Here is a 21,214-nt window from a genome sequence, read left to right on the forward strand (position 1 = left end):
TGGCATACAAGTCCGAGAAACAATGATGACTTTTTAAAAATACTGTTATCACAGCAAACCTAATTATTGTCCAAGTCATAGAAACGGAGTTTGAAGGACCCTTAGAAAGACCAAGACTGATTGCCTGGATCCCATCAAAAACCTGTGGCGACTGCTCACGCATGTACGGTCTTGGCACTCATTATAGACCATTTACAAATATCCCTGCTACTAGAAAATTCTTCCTGCATCAAGTGAGTCAGATATGTCCTATTTGTTGGTATGAGTTCTGAGTGACACAGAGTAAGTGGGACTTGCCCCTGTTCACAATCCTCTCAGTGCAATGGAATACCAGGCAAAATCTGACTTTTGAATAAACCATCCCTCTTCCTCCTTTCCTCACTTCACACTGGTTACCTGCTTTTTCTCAGTGTGTTCTCTGGCTCGTCAGCAGAAAGAGCCATATGGCCGTTTCCTCTGTGATAACAGAGATCATGGTGGCCACAGGTTCCCGGGTCTCTGGTTTCATGTCCACTGCTCTGAGCACAGCATTGGACACAGAACAATCCACTTGCAGGTACCAAACTCAATTAGCTAACAGTGCTCTGTTTTCTTTCTCTTTACTCAACTTATTATCCTTTACTTAAGTATAAGTTTCTTCCCTGTTACCCTCATTAATAAAAGGGAGTGTTTAGGAAAATGGTAAAAGGGTAAAATAGCTTCATGAATTAAACTCCTATTACCTGCTGACCTTTGTATTGGGTACTTTACACACTAATTTAATACATTCTTTAAAGTCTTTATGAGATGGAGACTATTCTCCCAACCTACACCAAGAAAAGGGGGTCTTAGATTGTAGGGAACTTGTGTCTGAGGCCATTCAGTAGGTTAATGGCAGTGGGAATATGAAGCCCCCACCCAGCATCTTGAGCTTAGATTGAGTGCCGGTGCCACGTGCACCCAGAGTAGGGGTCTTTTTCCATCCTGCACCCATGTGATTGCTTCTTCTCTGCCCATGGGACACAAGAACCATGTCTAGTTGGCTCACATCAGTATCTGCAATGTCTGACACACAGTAGGAATCTAATAAATATTTGTTGAATAAATGAATGAGAATCCCAAAGGCTATGCTCTAAATATTAAACCAAAAGAACTCTGAATATTTTCATATATTATCTATCAGACCATCATCATCTTCAATTTCAGACGTTGAAGTACTAAAAACCTTAAAGGTCTGAAGAAGGGTCAGGATGATCAGGCTACAAGCCGAAGACCAAGCTTCATGTCCTGGCTTCCCACATCTTAACCCTCCCTCTCCTTAGATGTCACCACCAAGCACTCACAGCCCCGGCGTAACAGCCACTGTGTTGTGAAATGGAGAAAGAAAAGAGTGGCCACTGATGCCTTGGGCACTTTTCCCTCTCTCTGAATAATGGATTACATAACGCACACATCACGGCCCTCCCTAAGAGGTTGTGTATACACTGGCTAAGAATATCCTTCTGGGATTAGAGGACTCAAATTCAAACTTCGGTTCTACCAATTACTAGTCGTATGACATTGAACAGATTAGTTTATTTCCCCCAGCCTGATTCCCTATTTGTAAAGTGGAAATAAAAATGATGTTGACTTCACAGAGTTGTTAGGATTCAATGAGATAATACCTGGGACAATGTTTGGTACACTGAAAACATTCAGTGACAGCTAGTAAGAGCAGTAACAGTAGAGGACATGTCTCGTGCCATCAACTCCCATTTCCTTCCCAGAAGCAGCAAGAAGAGAATCTGGGAGGAGTCTGCCCACACAACTGCTATTTCAGAGTTCTGTCTTCCAAAAGGTAGCAGAGTAGACCTAGCCCGTGAGCCAAAGGTGCTGATGGAGTGAATGACCCTTGACTGTTTAATTTTGATATCAAGTTGACATATGACAATCAGTCTTTGAGAAATAACTTTATAATGTTGTAGTTTATTGCTTGCTGCAATCACATGATTTCAGGTAAAGGTTCCAGAAGAATCCTTCCACTGTGCTCTTCTCAGAAAATGTAATTCACCACAGGACAGCTAGGAAACAGGCAGGTTGGTCTTTCTTCCTTTTCTCCACAACCTGGGAAGAGAAAAATAGTATGTCGTGCAGCAGAAGAATATGACATGCTATAACTTGGATGATGGGAAGTCATGTATATAAACAACTGTCCGTGCTAACTATGTTCTGCCTTTTGTAGATCCAAACCTCCTCTCTGTGGGGGTCCAGGTCTCTCTTCCACGACATTGAACGTCATTGCTATATCTATACAATGTTTTGCTCCCAAAGTTTGTAAATGAATCTTACATAAACTGCAGGGGAGAGGGCATCCCATGTATATCTTTTTTCTTTTTTTTTAATATATCTTTTTGAATCACAAACATATCAGTCTTCATTGATGTAAATGCTGCAGCAAGACTCTTAGCACAGATTTACTGAGGCCTGTCTGCCCATCCCAAACTCCTGCTCTTCCCTGTCAACATTCAGAGATTCAACTGCCTCTCCTTTCTGGTCCAGACACCTGAGCGCAACAGCAGAAAGGTGGAGTGAGAGCCTTTGGCTACTGAGAAACTGCTGGAATAGTAAGGGAAACGCTGACACAAATGCAGCAGCACCACCCCATTAGGAGTAACTGAGACCCAGTGAAACATCACAGGACCAGTACTGGGGTCTGTTAGGTACAAGGTATGTGGGAGGAACCAGAGACAGACATGGAAGCCTGAGAGGGGAAAAGCTGGGTGACCAGATAAGCTGGCAATACCTTCATCAACTGATGAAGATAGAGGGTGTTACCTGTGGTGGGTTTTACTTGATGTTTTTCAAGCAGCCTGGCTTTTGGCTGCCAATTTTGGACCCTTGAAAGGAAAAAAAAAAAGGAAAGAAATAAAAACACACAGGAAGAAAAATTTAAGACATTACTATCTAAATTTAGAGAAGCATGTAGTCTCGAACTTTGGGAAGTTAAACCACTCCCACATTATAGAAGAGACAGTGAACACTTCAAGCAAACTTGGGAACAGATACACCCAGGCTTTTACAAACTGCCAGTGAATCCGCCCCTCCCTCTCCACGGTCTCAATGCACACACTCACGCAGGTAAATGCTAGATATTGATTAATACCCTTTAATTAAATTAAGCATGATTTAAAAAAAAAACTGATAATTGGGACCAAAAAAAAAAAAATTCCCACAGACTAAACACTCACTGGGAAAAGCAGAAGGCTCTCAACCAGAATGAATGCCGTGTGTGTGTGTGTGTGTGTGTGTGTGTGTGTCTGTGTGTGTGTCTGTGTGTGTGTGTGTGCCTGTGAGTGTGCACGAAGCATGTGAATGTGAATAAAGACGTGTGTGCACCAATCGTGAGTCTGGAGGGGAGTGGGTGTGGCTAAGAAAGAAAGAGTGAGAAAGACCCTTCCAAGGAGCCGTCTCCGGGGCTGACACTCACAGGCGCTGGAGGATCCGGGAGCGAGCCGGCGGACCCCATCACCCGAGTGAGACCGGTCAAGGAACATGTCTCTTTGCTTCTCCTCTGCCACCCTCCCCTCACACCTCCTCACCTCACACACAGGCATTCTCTACTGAGGGGTGTTGGGACAAAGCCAGGGGAGGTGACGCAGCCACCCCAATGTCCTTCCTGCTCCCTCCCTTTGGAGCTGATATGATAGGTCAGTTGAACTACATATTTTAAAAAATGAGTGGTACTATTCAAGGATAATTCTTTCCATCCTCATTTACAGATGATGGACTGCAGTTCAGATTAAGTTACATGACCAAGACCGCCGGCATAAGAACCCGTGTTTTCCTGACATCTTTTCCTTGACCATGCTGCCGCCAGGGAACCAGGGCCCCCGCGCTGTCAGAGAGATGTCTGCCTGTGATTGTGCGGTGACTGTGCTCTGGAACCTCCCCAGCCCGGCAGATGGGGCTGGGAGGAAGCAGCGTCCTACGGGGAGTTCTGCTTCCTTCTGTGTGCCCAGCAATGCCAGTGGAATCTCAGGGGGAAAGAACTAGACGTACCTCTTCACTGAAGCAGGCTGCGGGGCCCTCGGCCTTGCAGCACGTGGCCACCACCTTAGTGAAATCGGTCAGCAGTGACCGCAGCTTGTCCTCTGTAAGTTCAGGCTTCCATTTCACTAAGTTGACCAGAAACCTGTGACCCAACAATGTCAAATAGAATTAATTCATGATTTCTTTCTAAAGTCCTCCTTCTCCAAAAGGCTGGCTATATAGAATCACATGTCTTAGGAATCTCCTTTTGGGTGAATGTCTAAAGTTAAAATATTCCATGTTTGAAAGGATTTCCTGAATTTGGTTAAACTTATGGGATGGATTCCATGGGGACATTCTTTGGAGGATTTTGTAAGCATGGATAAAATTGTATTAAAAAAATTTAACATATAGTGAGTCTTCATTTTGCACAGTAGTGTAGAATATGTGACTACATTTGATCTTTCTAGATAATTGACTCCCAAAACAACCTCCATTTCCCCTTCTTCAGTAAACAAATACTGTTTCCAGTGCACTTGTATAGACACTGCTTAAATTTAAGAAAAAAAAAAAAAAAGAAAGGAAGGAAGAAAGAAAAAAGATCTGATTCCTTGGCATTTAAAGCATTGCCTGAGAAAACAAAAGCAAAATTCCTGTCCTTTTGGGGGCCTCTCATACCTTCAAACGTTGAGAGAGATTCTCAAAACAATCATCTGTGACACTCTCTCAAGGAAATCTGATCCAGTATGAACCGACCATAGGCCTTTCTGGAGCTGCCCTAACTCGCCTCTCCAAATTACAGTCTCAGTGGACATTCCAAGTCTCAAGTAAAGGAAAAGACTAGCTAGATTTTAACATATAATTGAAGAGACTTAGACCATTAGACAGAAGGAACAGGATTATGGCACCAAAATCACGTGTCCCTCACAATACACCTTCTCACTGATCTGCGATGTGTCTTCAGGCTGAAGTAAAAGATGACAGGAGAGAATGTTGGTACCTGTCTTTCTTCCTCTGGAGCTCCTCGTTATGGGCCTGACACAAGTCTGTGTGAAAGGTAAACAAGCCTTGAGAGGTAGGTGGAGGCACGTAGGCTTTATCCGCTTTCAAGCCCTCAAAGCAGGACCTTCTGAAGGCAAAGTTTGTTTTACAACAGTGGTCCACAGCAGGGTTGATGTTGTGATATTCATTTATTCCACATAACTCTCCAAGAACTAAATCCATCTGTACCAATGAAAGTTACAACGGAGCTTTGAAATCTGGTTAAATGAACAGTTAGATCGTTCTAAAAGCACCATCAACTTAAGTCAGAAAAATCCACTCACCCGTAATGTGGCACTACATGCAAAGAAAAGCAGAGGCCGGGGTCCTCAATGGCATTGTAACAAAAATGGAAGCCACAGCAGTACAAATGCCTATGGCTTAACCCTTACTAGCATGCATGCAAATCTGTGGTTGTGAGAACAGAGCTGCAAACAGCCAACTGAAAGGGGCAGCAGGACACTGTGGCCCTTAAATTTATTCCCCTCCCGGGACATGGTCCTCCAGGTACTGTCCACCCCATCCCTAAAGAGATTCACCCAAGAGCTGGCTGGGCTGGAAGCAGCGATTCTCTTACTGACCCAGGGTGGGCAAAAGGGAGAATTTGTAACATACTTAAATTTATAAGGTTTTATCATTCTGAAACAACATTGTGACTCCAAGTCATTTGCCCTAATGATTACTTCTAATATAAACAAGAAGTAAGAAAGATGATTTGAAGAAACCCAAGAAAATACTTAAGACGTTCCCTTTTACCTCTTTAGGATTTTAACACAGTGAGCCAAAAAGGAGAACTGAACATTCCTTGCTAAACAATGTGAAAACACTGAAGAGAGGGCAGATGGATAATCACTATGAATCAGGGAACGCAGATATCCTTTCTGTTTTCTTTTAGGAGTAGTCAGGTATGTGGGCCGTGCTCACCAAATTATCAACGCAGGCGAACTCTTCACTCAGGGTGCAGCAGGTGGTCAATGCTATCACCATCTCTTTGCCAAGAAAGGTCAGCTCTTCAGTGGACAGCTGGGGGGCTATCTTTGTGAGTTTGATGAGGTAGCTGAAGGAACATTTGTCTGTTTGGTTCTGAACAAAAGCAGACACCAGTTTCCCCTTGTCTAGCTATTGGAACCCCATCCCTTCAAGTCTAGGGGCAACCAGTGTAAGGGCAACGTGAGGCTCCGCTCTCTCATAAAAAGATAGAGAACAGTCTCTTTACTCCCTGATTTCCATGCACCCTGCCTCCTAGATCTCTGTATTTCAGCTTCCTTCTAATTTCCTGATAATCTCAGAAACTCTCAGATTTGCCCATCTTGTTTTACCTATGAGTATAGGAGCTCCTTGGCAGCAAATATCTTGGCTAGTATGTGAAATCCTGCTTGAAATTCCTTGCAGAGTTAATACATATTTTAAAGGGAAAATTTAATAGATACATGTTGGAAATAGATACTCTGAGATGACAGAAACAAAATCTTTAATGGGCTGAGTTTGACTTCTCAGCTAACAGAATGCAGGAATAGTGAAAATCATACTTTTTTAACTGTGTTCTGTTTTGATTTGAAGATGTTTGGTTTCAACACATAATACATTAGCATGGTAATTAATTAAGATAATTCAGAACAAACTTCATTTTATTCATGAATGCTCACAAGAGTACTTTAAAAATAAATATTAAAGTGGTAAGCACATCCAGAATTATTTCTTTAAACTATTTCTTTAAACTTAAACTTTAAATTATTTCTTTAAGATAGGCTTAAATCCTGGGAAAACCATCTTTTCCTTGGAAATTGTAACAACCTAAATTTGATCCAGTCCACCCTCCAAACCTGCCATGGGGCACACTTCAGAAATTCTGGGTTGAGAGTGAGAAAGGCAAGTGCAAACAAAAACTAAAGTATCAGAGAATCAATTTGTCCAGAATCCTATCCTATATTTCTTCCATTTCTAGCCTCATTCCTGCTGAAGACTTAATATGACACCTCAATATGCATTCTTGACTTTTGGGTTTTTATTCTTTCCCAGAGTTTATGAATTCACCACAACTAAAAGCTTGAGCTAAATTTTTGACACTTTGTGGTACTCTTTATCTTACCCTGGTCACAAGTGTTTACCTACTTGTGCAAACCACTTACTAGTATTTCAAGTCATCCTTCCCCAAATTCTGAAAATGTTCACATTCTTGCTGTACTATCTTGAGGCTTTTCTCAGTTGTCTCATTGAATCTGTTTTCCTGAAAATAAGAGCAATCATGTTTATGAAGATTTTATCTAAAATTTAATCAGAAGCTTCATGTCAACTTGTCTAATAGCCTTTTTAAATTATATAGTATTTTCAAACTATCATCGCCACACATTATACTAAATTCAGGGGAACTTTTTATGTATGTAAGAATTTGAATCTTTTCTATTATAGTTATAGACACAGATGTAGTTTTTGATAAAATCTGAAAGTTCACATTTTTCATCAACATTACCTTGTACATTTTATAAAGCTTTCCAGTCTGTAAAGCAGAATTCAAATCTGATGTTGACAACGGTCATATTTGAAGTCTGTTTAATAATGTAAAATGTTTTTTATGATTCTCACTTTGAAGTGGCCAGAGCAGCTGTTATCTGCCTTCATGAAGTCAAGAGACTTGCCTAGCCTCACCCAGAAAGTCAGTGTTGCTACAGAACAGTTTTAATTACATGTAATCACATGTATTTTTTATACCTTCTTTTTCATCCTTTAGAATTGGAACTTACAACCGCCAATAATTGTCTTCAAATATTTGACAAACTGTCTCTCATGTGGCATAAAATTGGACCTCTACTAAGTGACCACCAGAGAGAAAGCTACACACTAGTGGATGATGCTGTGGGATGAACTGTGTCTCCATGCAATAAAAAGAATTTTCTAGCACTACGATTCATTTAAGGATCAGGAATAGACCTCCTCATTAGGAAGAGCGGCAAAGATGGGCTGAAACAAGTCTTTTTAGTTCTTGCTCAAATACGAATGGGTGTAAACTGGCTTTTCTGGCAAGTGGAAGTAATTTTTTAAATAAAGCAAAAGCAGCACATATCAAATAAATGAGAAACAAATCAGAAATGTCAATTCATTTCTGTAATACATAAGGAGTGCATGTAAACTGATATTAAAAAACACACTAATTTCAACAGGAAAATGGGTAAACAACATGAACAAATTGATCTGGGAAATTTATAACTACGATAGCTAAAGTCACATGGAAAAAGCTTAATTTCATTAAAAATCAGTTAAATTCTTCAAACGCAGTCATTATTTTTTACATGTAAATCAAGCAAAGTTAATTTCCATGTGCAATGTTGGTGAAGATGGGGGGGTGCAAAAAGCGTTTTCAAGTACTGTTATAGGACTAGATGTTGGTAAAAACTTTCTGGAAAGTAACTTGGCCATTTTTATCACTTTTTTTTTGAAAGTCTATATATTTTGACCTAATAATTTTCCTTCTGATAATCTATCTTAAGAAAATAACCATAAATATTAATAAAGATAAATGGGATGAAATACTTAGGTTGACATAAAATTTTTGAAAACTTAAATAAATGTCCACTATACAGTAAGAGAGCAGTTAAATAAGTTATTATGATGGGATATCATTATTTAAAATAAAGTATATTTTGAGGTCTGTTCAATAATATAAAATGTTTTTTATGATACTAAATAAAAAACAGATTCAAAGATTTCTTCAAAAAATGTTATCCTAATTTTACTTTTAAACATACACACACACATATCTGCATATATGTATAGAAAATGTTAATTATAGCTATTTCTTGTGACAGAATCAGAAAGGTTTTGAGGTTTTTTTTTTTTTTGTAACTTTTGGTACTTTCCTAATCATCTTTGATAATCATTTATTATTTTGGCAATTATAAAAAAATTCAATATGTCTCAAGAAAATAGAGTTCATAAATAAAAATACAAATGCTTAATGTTAATGGAAAGAGTTTTTTGCATCAAGACACAGGGTTAAAGTTCAAAACTTTATGCATAACCCAAACTGTTGATACTGGTCTTCCCAATGATCAGCTTACACCGAATTTAAGGTAGACTCAGATTGGTCAATCACGTTTTCTATCCTCTGAACTACAGTAAAACTTTGGTCATTTTTAAGCATTTGTTGTTTTGTTTTGTTTGTGAATTCTCTGAGCCTACAGGGATGGAACCTACCGCATCTCTGTAACAGTCTGGAGGGTTTTCCGTGTTGCAACATTCTCCTAGGAGATCCTCATATGTTTCAGCAATTCTTAACAGCTCTGGTATGGACAGTTCTGTGTGTCTCCTTGAGTATTCATAAAGAAACCTGTGATGTGTAAAATAATTTGTGTATTAGAATTTAGAGAAAGAGAGAAACACCAAATCCTGCTCTCTTTTAGTCCAGTCACATCATCTAATACTGAGTCCGCTTTCAAATGCAAAGTTCCTCCTTTGGTGTGGTCAGGGGGTGATTTAAGATATTTTGACTAAAGGAGATCATTTCGCAAAGATTCTCTTCCATATCATGTTGTAAACTAACGATGCTTTTACTTGGAGGGATGGAATGATTAGAGGTATTTAGCATTAATTATTAGAATGATTTAATCCATAAAGCATTAGCAATAGTAGATCATGCCACCAATACTTTGGAAAATACGTATCAAGTATAATTCTGTTGGAAAATGCATTTCGATATCCCATCTTGAGATGATGAAAATATGGCTTTGTCTCCATTCCTGGTGCCACCTTGAGGAGAGATTATGCAGCATCCTTTGTCTGTTACCTCCTACTGTCACTTGCCAAATATGAGCGTAATCACCCCTGCAGCTCTAAATCGTTGGCTGTGGCTTCCATGGCCTCAGTGAGGGTAGAGGTGGGTGTGATTTGGGGAGAAAGCAGGAGAGGGAGTGCGATGAGGCTAACACTTATTAAGCCCTTAGTAGGTGCTAGGCACTGGATCAAGCTTTGGGCATAGAAGACAAAGATACACTTCCTAGCCTTTATAAACACTTTCTCATTTAAATCCACCTAGTTCTCAAGACAAGTACTGTTTTAAGCTGAGGAAACCAAGTCAGACCACTTTAGCACCTTGCTATTAATAGAAGCATAAAATCTGAACCTAAGTCCTACAGGATGCCTACTTCATTCTTTTTTAAACCAAGCTGTCTCTCTTCTCAAGGAGAGGTGTTTTCTTTAAGTACCTCAGCTGTGCTATGTATAATCTTCTTCAGATAACTATCTTGTCTATTCAAACAATATACGTAAAAATGGTCTATGTTTTGTGAGAGCAATACCTCACAAAAGTTCCTCAAGCCCAAGGGACTTCTTTCATCTCTTTTTGTTTTGCAGCCTTCAATTCTCTTGGTTTTTCTGACACCGTCTCTCCTGCTTCTCCACCTATCTGTGGGATGCACTCCCATATCCTAAAGCAATGGTGTTTAACCTTCAGAGAATCAACGTCTCCCCTTAATAGCTCATGTAAGCCATGAACATTTCCCCAGGAATAAAATTACACCTAAAAACACACCACCAAAGTATTGCAAACAAAACCTCCCAGAAGCCTACCCCAAACTGGCAGATCTGCTGGGGTCTTGCCTCAAATGTTTACACCCCAAAAAACTGCACCTTCTACTGTTTCTGGCTCAGCATGTCCCTTGTTGCACTATGGTTTCTCCCCAGGCTTCAAACTATCCCTATCTTAGTTGTAACAGTGATGATGATGGAGATGATGAGGATGAGGATGCAAATCGCTTCCATTCAGCAAGCACACATCAGATACAAGTGGAATGCATTACATCTATCGTTTAGTTTCATTTGACTCAGTATCCATGACTCATGAGAAGCAATAGAGCACCATGGTCAGAAGAGCAGGAGGCTGGAGCCACACTGTTGTGTTTGAATCTGCACTGGTTCCACCACATATTAGTTGTGTGACTTTGGAGCAAGTTACTTAACTTCCATGCCTCAGTTTCCTTGCCTGTAAAATGAGGCTATAAAAGTGTTCTAACCTCAGAAGGTCATTTTGAAAATTAAATTAGTTAATAGACAAGAAGCATTTAAAATTTGCTAGGTGCTCAGTAACCTGTCTCTTCAATCCAGACCTCCTTCCAAAGCTCCTGGTTCACATATAAAATCATATCATGATGTTACCAACTAGTTACCTGACAGGCACCTCAAAGTCAATGTGGTCGGATTCAAACATATTCTTTCCCACAAAACCTTCCCCCATGGGTCCCATCTCATTGAGTCTGAGAACTACTTACCAACCACCTAAGTCCCAAACTGGGATTCATTCCAGATGAAGTTTCTAAAAAACAAAAGTGATTTTGTCCTTCCTTATTCTTCAGTGAAAACCCGTCAGTGGCATCTCGTTACTTAGCATGCCTGTGTGATCTGACCCCTCTACCCCTCACTATCCTCTTCTCTCACTGCAGAAACCCTATTTACAACCACGTATAAGCCAAGTAGTTTTGTGCTTCTGTCGGTGTGACCCCTTCTGTCTAGCTCACCAAAATTCCTTCAAGTACCTCTTCCCCATCAAGCCTTTCCAGGGTCCCCAGGGACTTTCTCCTCTGTCCCCACATGACCTGTATTGTACAGCCTGGTACTGTTAGAAATTATAGAATATTTCTTGCACTCATTTATTGATGAGTCTTCCTATTGATGAAAGTTTATTGGGGATAAAAACCTTGTCTAACCAAGTCCCTGGATTATATTTCATTACCTATAAACTTTGAAGGAATAGTCTTAGATGAATTTTTTATATGATTACCTAAAATACAGAGAAGTTAACTTGTCCCAGTGACTCAGCCAGGACTCAACTCTATGCCTTTTGTTTCCAGATCCTCTAGTCTTTCCCCTGAATGGCTGTGGGATGACAGAGGCATGGAAGTTAAGCCTGAAACTTCTGAGGTCAGACCTCCAGGGTCAAATCTTTACTCTGCCATATTGTAACTGTGAACCTTGAACAAGTTGCTTAACTTCTTTGTACTTCAGTTTGCTCATCTAAAAACTGGGAGAAATCATAATTACTTTACATGACTGTGAGAATTAAAATAGATACTCCTATACTTAGCCCATTGTCTGGCACATATCAAGTACTCAATAAATGTTAGCCATCACTATAACACAGTTGCATTTTCTTAAAATCATGTAAAAAGACTATATACTATAGCCATGATTTTTTTAAATCATGTGATACCCAATGCTTTAAAAGGTTCCTATTCCTTCCACCCACGTTAGCCAAAATAGATCAAATCAAAAGTTCCTGTTTGTCTTATAAATGTCAATATAGAGTTAAGTTACTCAGTCTTGAAGTTCCCGCGGTCAGCATTTCGTTCCTCACAAACATTGTTGCTTTCAGTAAACTTTGTTTCTCTTAGAGATAAGTCGTTAGGTCTATCATCTTTATTTGAGTAAATTATGCACTCGCCACGCTCTGGTATCTTCTTTTCACAGCACCCTTTGATTTTGCTGGAGATGGAATCTTGTTTTGAACAAATATGGCTCATAATTTTGCTCTGTATCAAATAAGAATGAGAGGTGACTTTATTTTCACAGTTTCTTCAGGGTTAGATTTACTGTCATAAATAGTATACAAAATCAACCACTGGCATGTTGTCTGGAATTGTTTCATCAGCTAATTTGGTAGATAATATTTAAATTTTGTATTGATTTAATACAATGAATTTTCACGTTAATGTGAGCCTTAGTTCTCAAGATTTTAGATGATATAATTATGAAAAATAGACACAAATTCACATTCATTGTTAAATATTAATCTTTTAAATATTTTACCCTTACTTCAGTGATACATAGTCATTTTCAATTCTAAATACTGTTTTTTTCCCATAAGCATTCACCTGTGCTTGAATGAGGGCCACCAAGGACATGTTACTGTAATATCTATGATCCTGGATTTCTCCTCTTAGGGCCTGAAACTACCTTGCCATGCATGTAGTAGAAACTCAATAAATATTTGATAAGTGAATGAAAGAATGGTAAACAAATAAATCACTACAGCAACTACCAGATGAAGACTTCTCAAATGTAAGAAGGTTTCTACTCATTATTGTCATTTTCCTTCAGATATTATTAATTTGAAGCTGTTCAAATGACCAAATCATGTACAAAATAGAAAACCTTACTCTGTCCCCTCTCCTGACTCTATCTCAATTCTGACCTCCATATAAAGTTATGGGAATAAAAGAAAAGGTGAAGTTATCTTGCTTACACATTAGTTACATGATTTTTTAAAAGCTGATCTAGTCCCTAGTCCCTTCTCCGACTCTCCAGAATGAGGCTGCACATTCCTCCTACTCTCTTTTCTAGCTTCACGTGATCTATGTTGTGTTCATAAAGCACTAGGCTTTTCCAGACCTCTCTGACTTTGCTCAAGCTGTTCTTCCTGCCTAGAATCTTCTTCTGAGGAACACTAAGGCTGAGGAATGAGATGAAGCTCTAGATTGAGGTGAGAAATGGAATGGAGGTTGTCACCACATTTCAAACAAACCACATAGAACCAGGGAGCCAAGCTTTGCAAATACATATGCAGCTCACCTAAGGCATCATTCTAGGCAACACATTCAAAATAGAAATGAATTCTCAACTCTAATTCAAAAAGATACATGCACCCAATATTCATAGCAGCATATATACAATACCCAAGACATGGAAACAACATAAATGTCCATCAACAGATGACTGGATAAAGATGTTGTGGTGTTTATATACAATGGAATATTACCCAACCATAAAAAAGAATAAAATAATGCCATTTGCAGCAACATGGATGGACCTGGAGATTGTCGTTCTAAGTGACGTAAGCCACAGCTAGAAAGAAAAATACCATACGATATCACCTACATGTGGAATCTAAAAAAAAAAAAAAACAAACCTCAAATGAACTTATTTACACAACAGAAACAGACTCACAGAGATAGAAAACAAACATGGTTACTACAGAAGAAAGAGGTAGGAAGGGATAAATTGGAAATTCAGTATTTGCAGATACTACCTACTATATATAAAATAGATAAACTACAATTTTATACTATATAGCACAGGGGACTATATGCACTATCTTGTAGTAACCTATAAAATAAAAAAAGATATGAAAACAAATATATGTATGTATATGTATGACTGAAACATTATGCTGTACACCAGAAATTGACACAACACTAACCTGACTATACTTTAATTGAAAAAAAATTAAAAAGAAATGAATTATCTCTTATTGTCTGAGAATTCATTTCTATTTTGAATGAATGACAATACAATTCCTCTTATTTTTCCATAAAGGCATCACATAAAAGGATATTAAGAATATGATATGATTCCTTAGTCTCAGCTCCAAACTTCATAGAAAAATTCTCAATTGTAGCCTACTTCAGTACATTATACTTAATATTATAAAGCAACATCCTCATAAACAATTAACCAGCACAAAAGTAATAGTGATTGAGATTGCTTTTCATTGGAAAACAGTTAAGGACAAAATAATTCTTGGGGACAACTATTGTCAACTACTTGAAATAAAATGTACATATCTCCATATTCTAAAATTCAAGTTATCTAATTAACATAATTAACATGCTGTGAATTAGAAACAGTAAAGTGAATTAAAAGTCTCTAAGAAAAAAATCTAATTTAATTAGAATTATTAAAATTATTGAAATTCATTAGAAATTAATGAAATTGTATTACCTTTGCGTGCATGAACAACTTCAGCTAGGTCAACAATATATCTACTAGTATATGCCCTTTAGAGACTAGATTAAGAGTTATTTTGATTGAACGTATCCACTTATTTGGAAAGATGGTTCCTAAGTAGCCTGAAGAAACTCAGGGAAAGCAGCTCTTAAAAACATAATAACAAATCATTTTCTGACCTTTACTGTTAAATTTCCAATATCTCTAAAAGAGAATTTGCAATGTTAAAGGAAACTTTAGTCTGGCCTAGATGAATGCTCACAAATTCTAAATTTCTGGAGTTTGTGTCATGCACACTTAGCCATATAAGATAGAATCTTCTGAGTCATCTAAAAATAACCCCATGTATAAAAAACTCCAAAGTTTTAATGGGGCTTATTTGTTAGCATTTTATTTTTTATTTTATTTATTTTATGTTATTATTGAACAATTTATTCACATTCTGATTTTACTGTGGTAAGTAGTCACATGTTAGGGCAACTTCAGAATTTAAAAATGGCTGTCCCAAATCACTATTTTACTTGGTTTTATAAAATATTTACCCTGCCGTGAATGCACTCCACAACATCGCCTTCACAGCATCCATCATATTTGGAAGAAACATCTTTGAGGAGGGAGGTTAGTTCCTTAAATTCAATCTTGGGGAATTTTTGACTAAGTACAGCAGTGTTTCTGGAAAGAGAATCAGTAAACCATGGAAACAACTTGAACAGCAAGTAAGACAAGAGGGAGTTGTTTGCTGTTGCAGTGTAAATAGTGCAGCAGACATTGGTACCCTTGCTTTTTCACCGACGGCTTTACCAAATAGTGGTTTATCTATTTCACAGCCCACATGATCGTTTTGAAAATCCTAGGCTGATATTTTGAGTCCTGGATAAGGACTGGAAAAAAAAAAAAAGGCCTGAGAGATGTGCCCTTTTGCATAATTTTTATAGCGTCATTTCTTGTTGTGAGCCCATGGCAGGCATAGATAATCCATCACAGAAACCTTTCCTTCTGATCTATTTGAAATCTCAGAATTTTCCACAGGACATTGCACTAGCACCATTACTAATGGATTAGGGTGAGCCTTTGAGATAAAATTTATCCCTGAAGGTTGTCTCCTAGTCATTAAAATCAAAATGGATGTTAAGTCATGTCTAAAGCATGTGGAGGTTTTAAAACCGTAGTTAGGAACTCCCAGATCCATTCAGATTCCCAACTAACCAAAAATATCTCAGAAGTAACCCTCTTTCTCTCTGGGTTCTCCCCACCTCCAGGTCTTTTCTCATCCTGACATAATGTCCTGGTTCTGAGCAATCTACGCAGACTGAGACCCACCTCAAAACCCCCGGGGAACTAGAAAGAGTATAAATAAAAATTCATCAGTGATGTAACAAAAATGGGACACACACAAGAAAATAAAAGTAGAGTCAAGACACATATTATAAAACTCACATAGATTGTAAGATTTGTGGTCCAAATTTCATAAGGGCCCCACAGACATTTTTTTGATAAGAAGACAATGCTTTTAAATATTGTATGAAATGTTCTGCCTGAAGGATAAAGAAAAAATTTTGTTGAAGCAACAGCAAAAATCCCACTATTCTCTTATTTCTTAACTAAATGCCAACCAAACAATTCCAAAGTTTGCTCAGAAACAGAAAATCCAAGAGATTTTTATCTTAGGAAATGTATATATCAAAGGAAGTATAAATTTGCACCACATTAAAAAGGTGGAGCCAGTCTTCCTAATGACTCAGCTGCACTTGGTGGGAAGATGAGTGGGGTAGTGCGCTGTGAGCTTGTCCATCTCTACCGGGATGATTAAATGTTGTGGGTGGCCAAAAGAGGACTCGTCCAGGATAAAGGATACAATGTCTTTCTTACCCTGGTTATTTACTTACTAGGACTTCCTTTCAATTTACAAGGAAGACAAAGCCAGAAGAGAGACCCTGGAAATGAGCGATTGTCTTTCAAATGTCTCAGGTAATAAGAAATTTAAATCAGTAGCATGTGGTCAATGGGCTGAAAAACCAGTGAAATTGGCAAGAGAATGGTGGATAAATGGTAAACAACTCTTTTGCTATCATTTAATTTTAAGGAGAAATCTACAGTTTTGGAGTGACTCCCTTTTTTAATGAAATAAATATGCTACTCACCTTTGTGCGAAAGCAGTAAGCTTTTTCTTGTTCTTCGCAACAGGTTTTAGTCATCTCCTCAAAACGAGCAGCAACGGTTAGAAGTGTAGGAGCAAAAACAAAGGGGTTCCTTCTGGAAATTTCATAGATATAACTATAAAAGAAAAATGGGGAAGAAAGAGGGAAAGGGGAAAAACAGGGAAAATGAAGGAATGGTAGACAAGGGAAGGGAAGAATGAACGAATTGTGATCAATGAAGCCAGCTATGTTCCTTTGGTATAGATATTGGATTTAGCCTAAGATAAATTCTTCAATTAGATCATTTTTCTACTAACATTAAACTTACTTATTTAGAAAAGATTCTCTGTTATTTTTAAAAGTCTGGCATTTCTCTTCAGGATCCAGAGTAGGGAGAGGAGGCAGAAATCCCACGTCAGCCTTCTTGTTATGGAGGAAACAGAGTTTTCTTTCTACGTCAATCTTACGGCAACAGTGTAAAAAGTTATGCTTTTGTGGAAGCCCCTCCATAGCACATATATTTTCCAGTAAAACATCATTCTGGACAACAGAAAAGTAAAAGACACTTTTTATTCATTGTAAAGTTTTTCAGCCTTCTGAGATGACAACAAGGGAGAAAACGGGTGGTATGTTACCCTTCGGGGAACAGATTCCAATTTTCCCAATATGACCAGCAGAGCATTTTGACCCATACCTTGATAACCATACCACATTTGGGGGCCCTTTCTCTAACCTAACCTGAGGCCCTTTAACCTCTTCCTATTTCTTTACTGATTACGTTTCCCTTACACAATGACTTTTTTCCTACTCTTGCAAAGTGTCAAGGACAGAACATAATAATGTGTTGGTAAAGTATTAAGTAGTCAGTTTTAGTAAGAGTTTTCTAAAGATTCAGATGGTGACTCTGTTTGGGGGAAGGCAACAAAAGGGGCTGTGACAGTAGAGCACATATTGAGAGAGGCAGGGGAGAGGGTACCGCTGTACCTCTGCGGGCTTTGTCAGGCTGTTGGCTGCCTTCCTGCCTGTGTACACATGGCATGGACTGCAAGCTCATAGCCAAGTCCTCCTGGGCATCATAACACAGAATTGCATCCCTCCTGGGAAGTGCCTTATCCTAAATTCTGCAGTCGGGCAAAATAAAAACAGGAGCGCAGAGCATCTCTCTTTTTATATTTCCGAGCCAAAAATTCGCTCAGTGTTGACAAATAAGCTTGTTTGTTTAAGAAATGCAAATGATTTACTTACAGCTAATTTTGAACACTCTGGGAGTGTCCTGTCAGCCAAGCATTTATCTCTGTATTCTGTCATGGCTTTCGCCAACATTTCTACTTCTTCAAAGGATGCCTCCTGAATATATTGAGCAAATGCAATGATGGTGCTGCAATAGTCCACACAGAGTACACAATGATGACCTGCAGAATGTCCATGTATGTCCAACAAAAACTCATAGGAACACTCACTTGCTAACTAACCTCAGGAAATTATCAAAGTGTGAAGGCTGTAAGTTTTACAATTTCCTGACGATTCAATTGCCTTATCCAAATTTTATGATTAATACTATATTTACTTTTTGATATAATTTATATTTAAATTACTTTTGAGAAGCATTAACGTTTCTGGAAGATATCAGATGAGATTATGATAAACAACATCATCATCAAAATGAGTTTAGAGAAACTCACATATATTCAACATTCTCCTCTATAAATTTTTTGGTGACACTGACATCATCTGAAAAGCAAAGAAATTTACGTTACTATATATCCTGATATTTTAACATTTTCCCAATAAATGACAGTATGTGATGTCTAAATTTATAAAGTAGAAAATAAAATCTGATGGTAGAAAATAATTTGGCATGTATAACGTGAAGTAAAGAAGTCATACGAATGAAGTATTAGGTCTTACGTGTTGATATTAGTTGATTATGTGCTCAAAAAATATTAAGTTGATGGACTTGAATTAATCTCAAACTCATCAGATTTGCTATTGATGGCTCCCCAGCCACAAATGTCAAACACAAGCACCATCTCCATGCTATGTATCAGGTATGACTAGAGAAGTATTATGAAGGTGCATTGTTATGTGGTACAATGCTACAGCAGTGCCTGACAAGAGATGATGCTGCAGCATGCTGGTGGTCAGTAAAGTTTATAATGTTAGCCAGACAGACATTTAGGCAACCTCTGGACTAGTCTAAAATCATTGATTCCCTCCCAGAGAGCATATACTAATCAGAGCACATTTACATGTGTTCACATAGACTACTTTCATGGAGTCCTTACTTTTGCAAAGTATTACGCTGGATACTATGACTAAAATATCTTCCCTGGACCTCAGGGGGTTCCTCAGTATTCTTACAGTGCATTTGACTCAGGAACATGACTATAAGCCAGTGTAGAATGTACATGACGTTCTAAATGCCAGGAATGCTTTATGATCTCTAAGTGAGGAACTGAGAAAGGATTATAGGAGGAGGGGCATATGAATGGAGTTTGAAAAAATGTGCAGGATTTCAGCTAGCTGAGGAATAAGGAGTCTCATGTTTCTGTGTGGAAAGAATGGTCGTAAGTAAAAACACAAAAGTAAGAAATCCTGCGATTGATGAGAAAGTGGGTCATAAAGAGTAATAACAGAACCTAAGGTAGAAAGAACCTGCATTCAGATTATGGGGGTCTTTCATCTAAAGCTGAGTAATTTAGGCTCCAACTGGAAGCCATGAAGAGCCACTGAAAGAGTTTATACAGAATAGTAATATCACCATTTCTATATGCTAAGAAGCATCAGCTAGGTAGTGGTATGTCTGATATGCTGGGATCTTCCACAGTGCCTGACAAATAGAAAGTGACAAGAACTAGTTGTCAAATACATGGATGGAAGAATGAATGGGTGGGTGGACAAAAGCAAGAAGCCCACTAGGAGATTTCTACAACTATTCTATTGAGAAATCGGCAGGATATGTATTTTGGTAGGAATAATGGAAATGCAAAGGAAAACGTGGATGCAAAAGATATTAGAGACAAAAATCAACAAGATGTTTTTTACTAAGTTGTTGCAAGGGGCCCAGGAGAAGGAATACTCAAGAATGACCACCTTCTTTAACACTGTGACTGGGCTCACTAACAGGCATGGTTGGGGAGGGGGTGTGGTGTGGGTTCCAAGTTAATGTCTTAACTGTCTGGACACAGTCCAGATCTTCAAGGTCACTGCAATACTTATAGCACCTTTGTTCACGTTACAAAAAGGTATTCCTTTCAGACCAGAGGGATTACAAAAAGACACCTCTGAATAGATGAAGTTCAAAATGTTTCCCCTTTTAGTAGAAGAAATGTAACAGTCCCCATGTCCTCCAGGCTAACGCTGCGTCGGCCAGGCTTGGGGGGGCACAGGCTTGGGGACATTTACACACTGCACAGCTGGAAGAAGCAGAGTGCTGCATACTGTGAAGCTGTTCACCATCTAGTCAGGACATTCATCGGACAACCAAAGGTTCCAGAAAAATCCCAGCTCATACCTAATGTTTCCCTGTTACCATACACTGTACACATTTGCAAGAAATGCCAACAATTTCAAATCTGACTTATATTTCCCAGTAACACTGCCGTGAGGCTGGTGACCATTTGCTGGGTGCCATAACTGCCTCTGTCTATAGACAGGGTAACCTGACCACCAAAATACAAAATCTGGGAAGGTTAGTTCAGGATATCTTATCATTATATATAAACTAGGGAAAGGGAAGAAAAAGCAAGTAAAAACTTAAATTAAAAGAAAACAAGGTTGAAAAAATAGAAATTATCCCAACTTAGTCATTCCTTAGCTGACATACAAGTAAATTTCTTACCTACATCTTGAGGCTTTGTGGGCAGAGTTAGGGATTCAGTCAAAAAGAAAAAGAAAATAACAAAACCTGTAAGTTTTAATTGTTTCATTTTTTTTTAGATAACACATTCACAAAAGAAAGTAATGTAACTGAGGAAAATCAAGTTTTTATATTATTCTTTGACACTATTAGTAAAAAAGTAACTTGTTTAACCTATTTCTCATATACCTCATATTTGATTTTTATTTGATCACACTGCAGAATTTTTTGCTAATTATTAACTAGGAAGAAATTATCTCTGTGTTTCACTGGAAAAATCTATTGAGTTAGAAAAAAAAAGTCCACAGGTCAAGTATGCACAATACCTAATCAAATAGACAACTTTAAAAAAAAAATCTTGAAATATTACAAGTGCTAAAAGAAAAAAGGGCTAGAATAAATAATTCACCAAAGAGGAAACATACCTAGAAAGATGCTAAACTTCACTGGTAATCAAAGGAAGTTAAATTTAAAATAT

General features: G+C 38.2%; 1 protein-coding gene across 3 annotated transcripts; it reads right to left on the minus strand.

Annotated features, from left to right (window-relative positions):
• Positions 1-1,915: 1,915 nt before the first annotated feature.
• On the minus strand, positions 1,916-20,851 carry AFM (afamin). 3 transcript variants are annotated; one of them, XM_006188694.3, is made up of 15 exons: positions 20,719-20,851; positions 18,560-18,608; positions 18,123-18,255; positions 17,206-17,417; positions 16,881-17,013; positions 16,177-16,274; positions 15,282-15,411; positions 12,331-12,545; positions 9,220-9,352; positions 7,158-7,255; positions 5,953-6,085; positions 4,988-5,211; positions 4,018-4,150; positions 2,794-2,855; positions 1,916-2,082 (listed from the first exon to the last, which is right to left on the minus strand). In XM_006188694.3, exons 1-14 carry the CDS (start codon positions 20,804-20,806, stop codon positions 2,820-2,822), a joined length of 1,815 nt encoding a protein of 604 aa, XP_006188756.1. In that variant the 5' UTR covers positions 20,807-20,851; the 3' UTR covers positions 1,916-2,082; positions 2,794-2,819. The 3 variants fall into 3 exon arrangements, with proteins under 3 accessions (XP_006188756.1, XP_032314045.1, XP_032314036.1); XM_032458154.1 differs by lacking the exons at positions 18,123-18,255; positions 18,560-18,608 and having other exon boundaries at positions 20,719-20,827; XM_032458145.1 differs by lacking the exons at positions 18,123-18,255; positions 20,719-20,851.
• Between the last annotated feature and the right edge of the window lie 363 nt (positions 20,852-21,214).

The sequence above is a fragment of the Camelus ferus genome, chromosome 2, assembly GCF_009834535.1.
Source record: "Camelus ferus isolate YT-003-E chromosome 2, BCGSAC_Cfer_1.0, whole genome shotgun sequence".
In the NCBI taxonomy this organism is placed as follows: Eukaryota; Metazoa; Chordata; class Mammalia; order Artiodactyla; family Camelidae; genus Camelus; species Camelus ferus.

What these genes read in the sequence shown, in the direction of transcription:
- AFM (XM_006188694.3), bottom strand. Translation starts at nt 20,806, where the DNA reads ATGAAACAATTAAAACTTACAGGTTTTGTTATTTTCTTTTTCTTTTTG. An exon ending in GAGGAGAATGTTGAATATAT is followed by an intron (nt 18,256 to 18,559) that starts GTGAGTTTCTCT and finishes GGACTATTGCAG; the next exon opens with CACCATCATTGCATTTGCTC. An exon ending in CAGAGTGTTCAAAATTAGCT is followed by an intron (nt 17,418 to 18,122) that starts GTAAGTAAATCA and finishes TCTGTTGTCCAG; the next exon opens with AATGATGTTTTACTGGAAAA.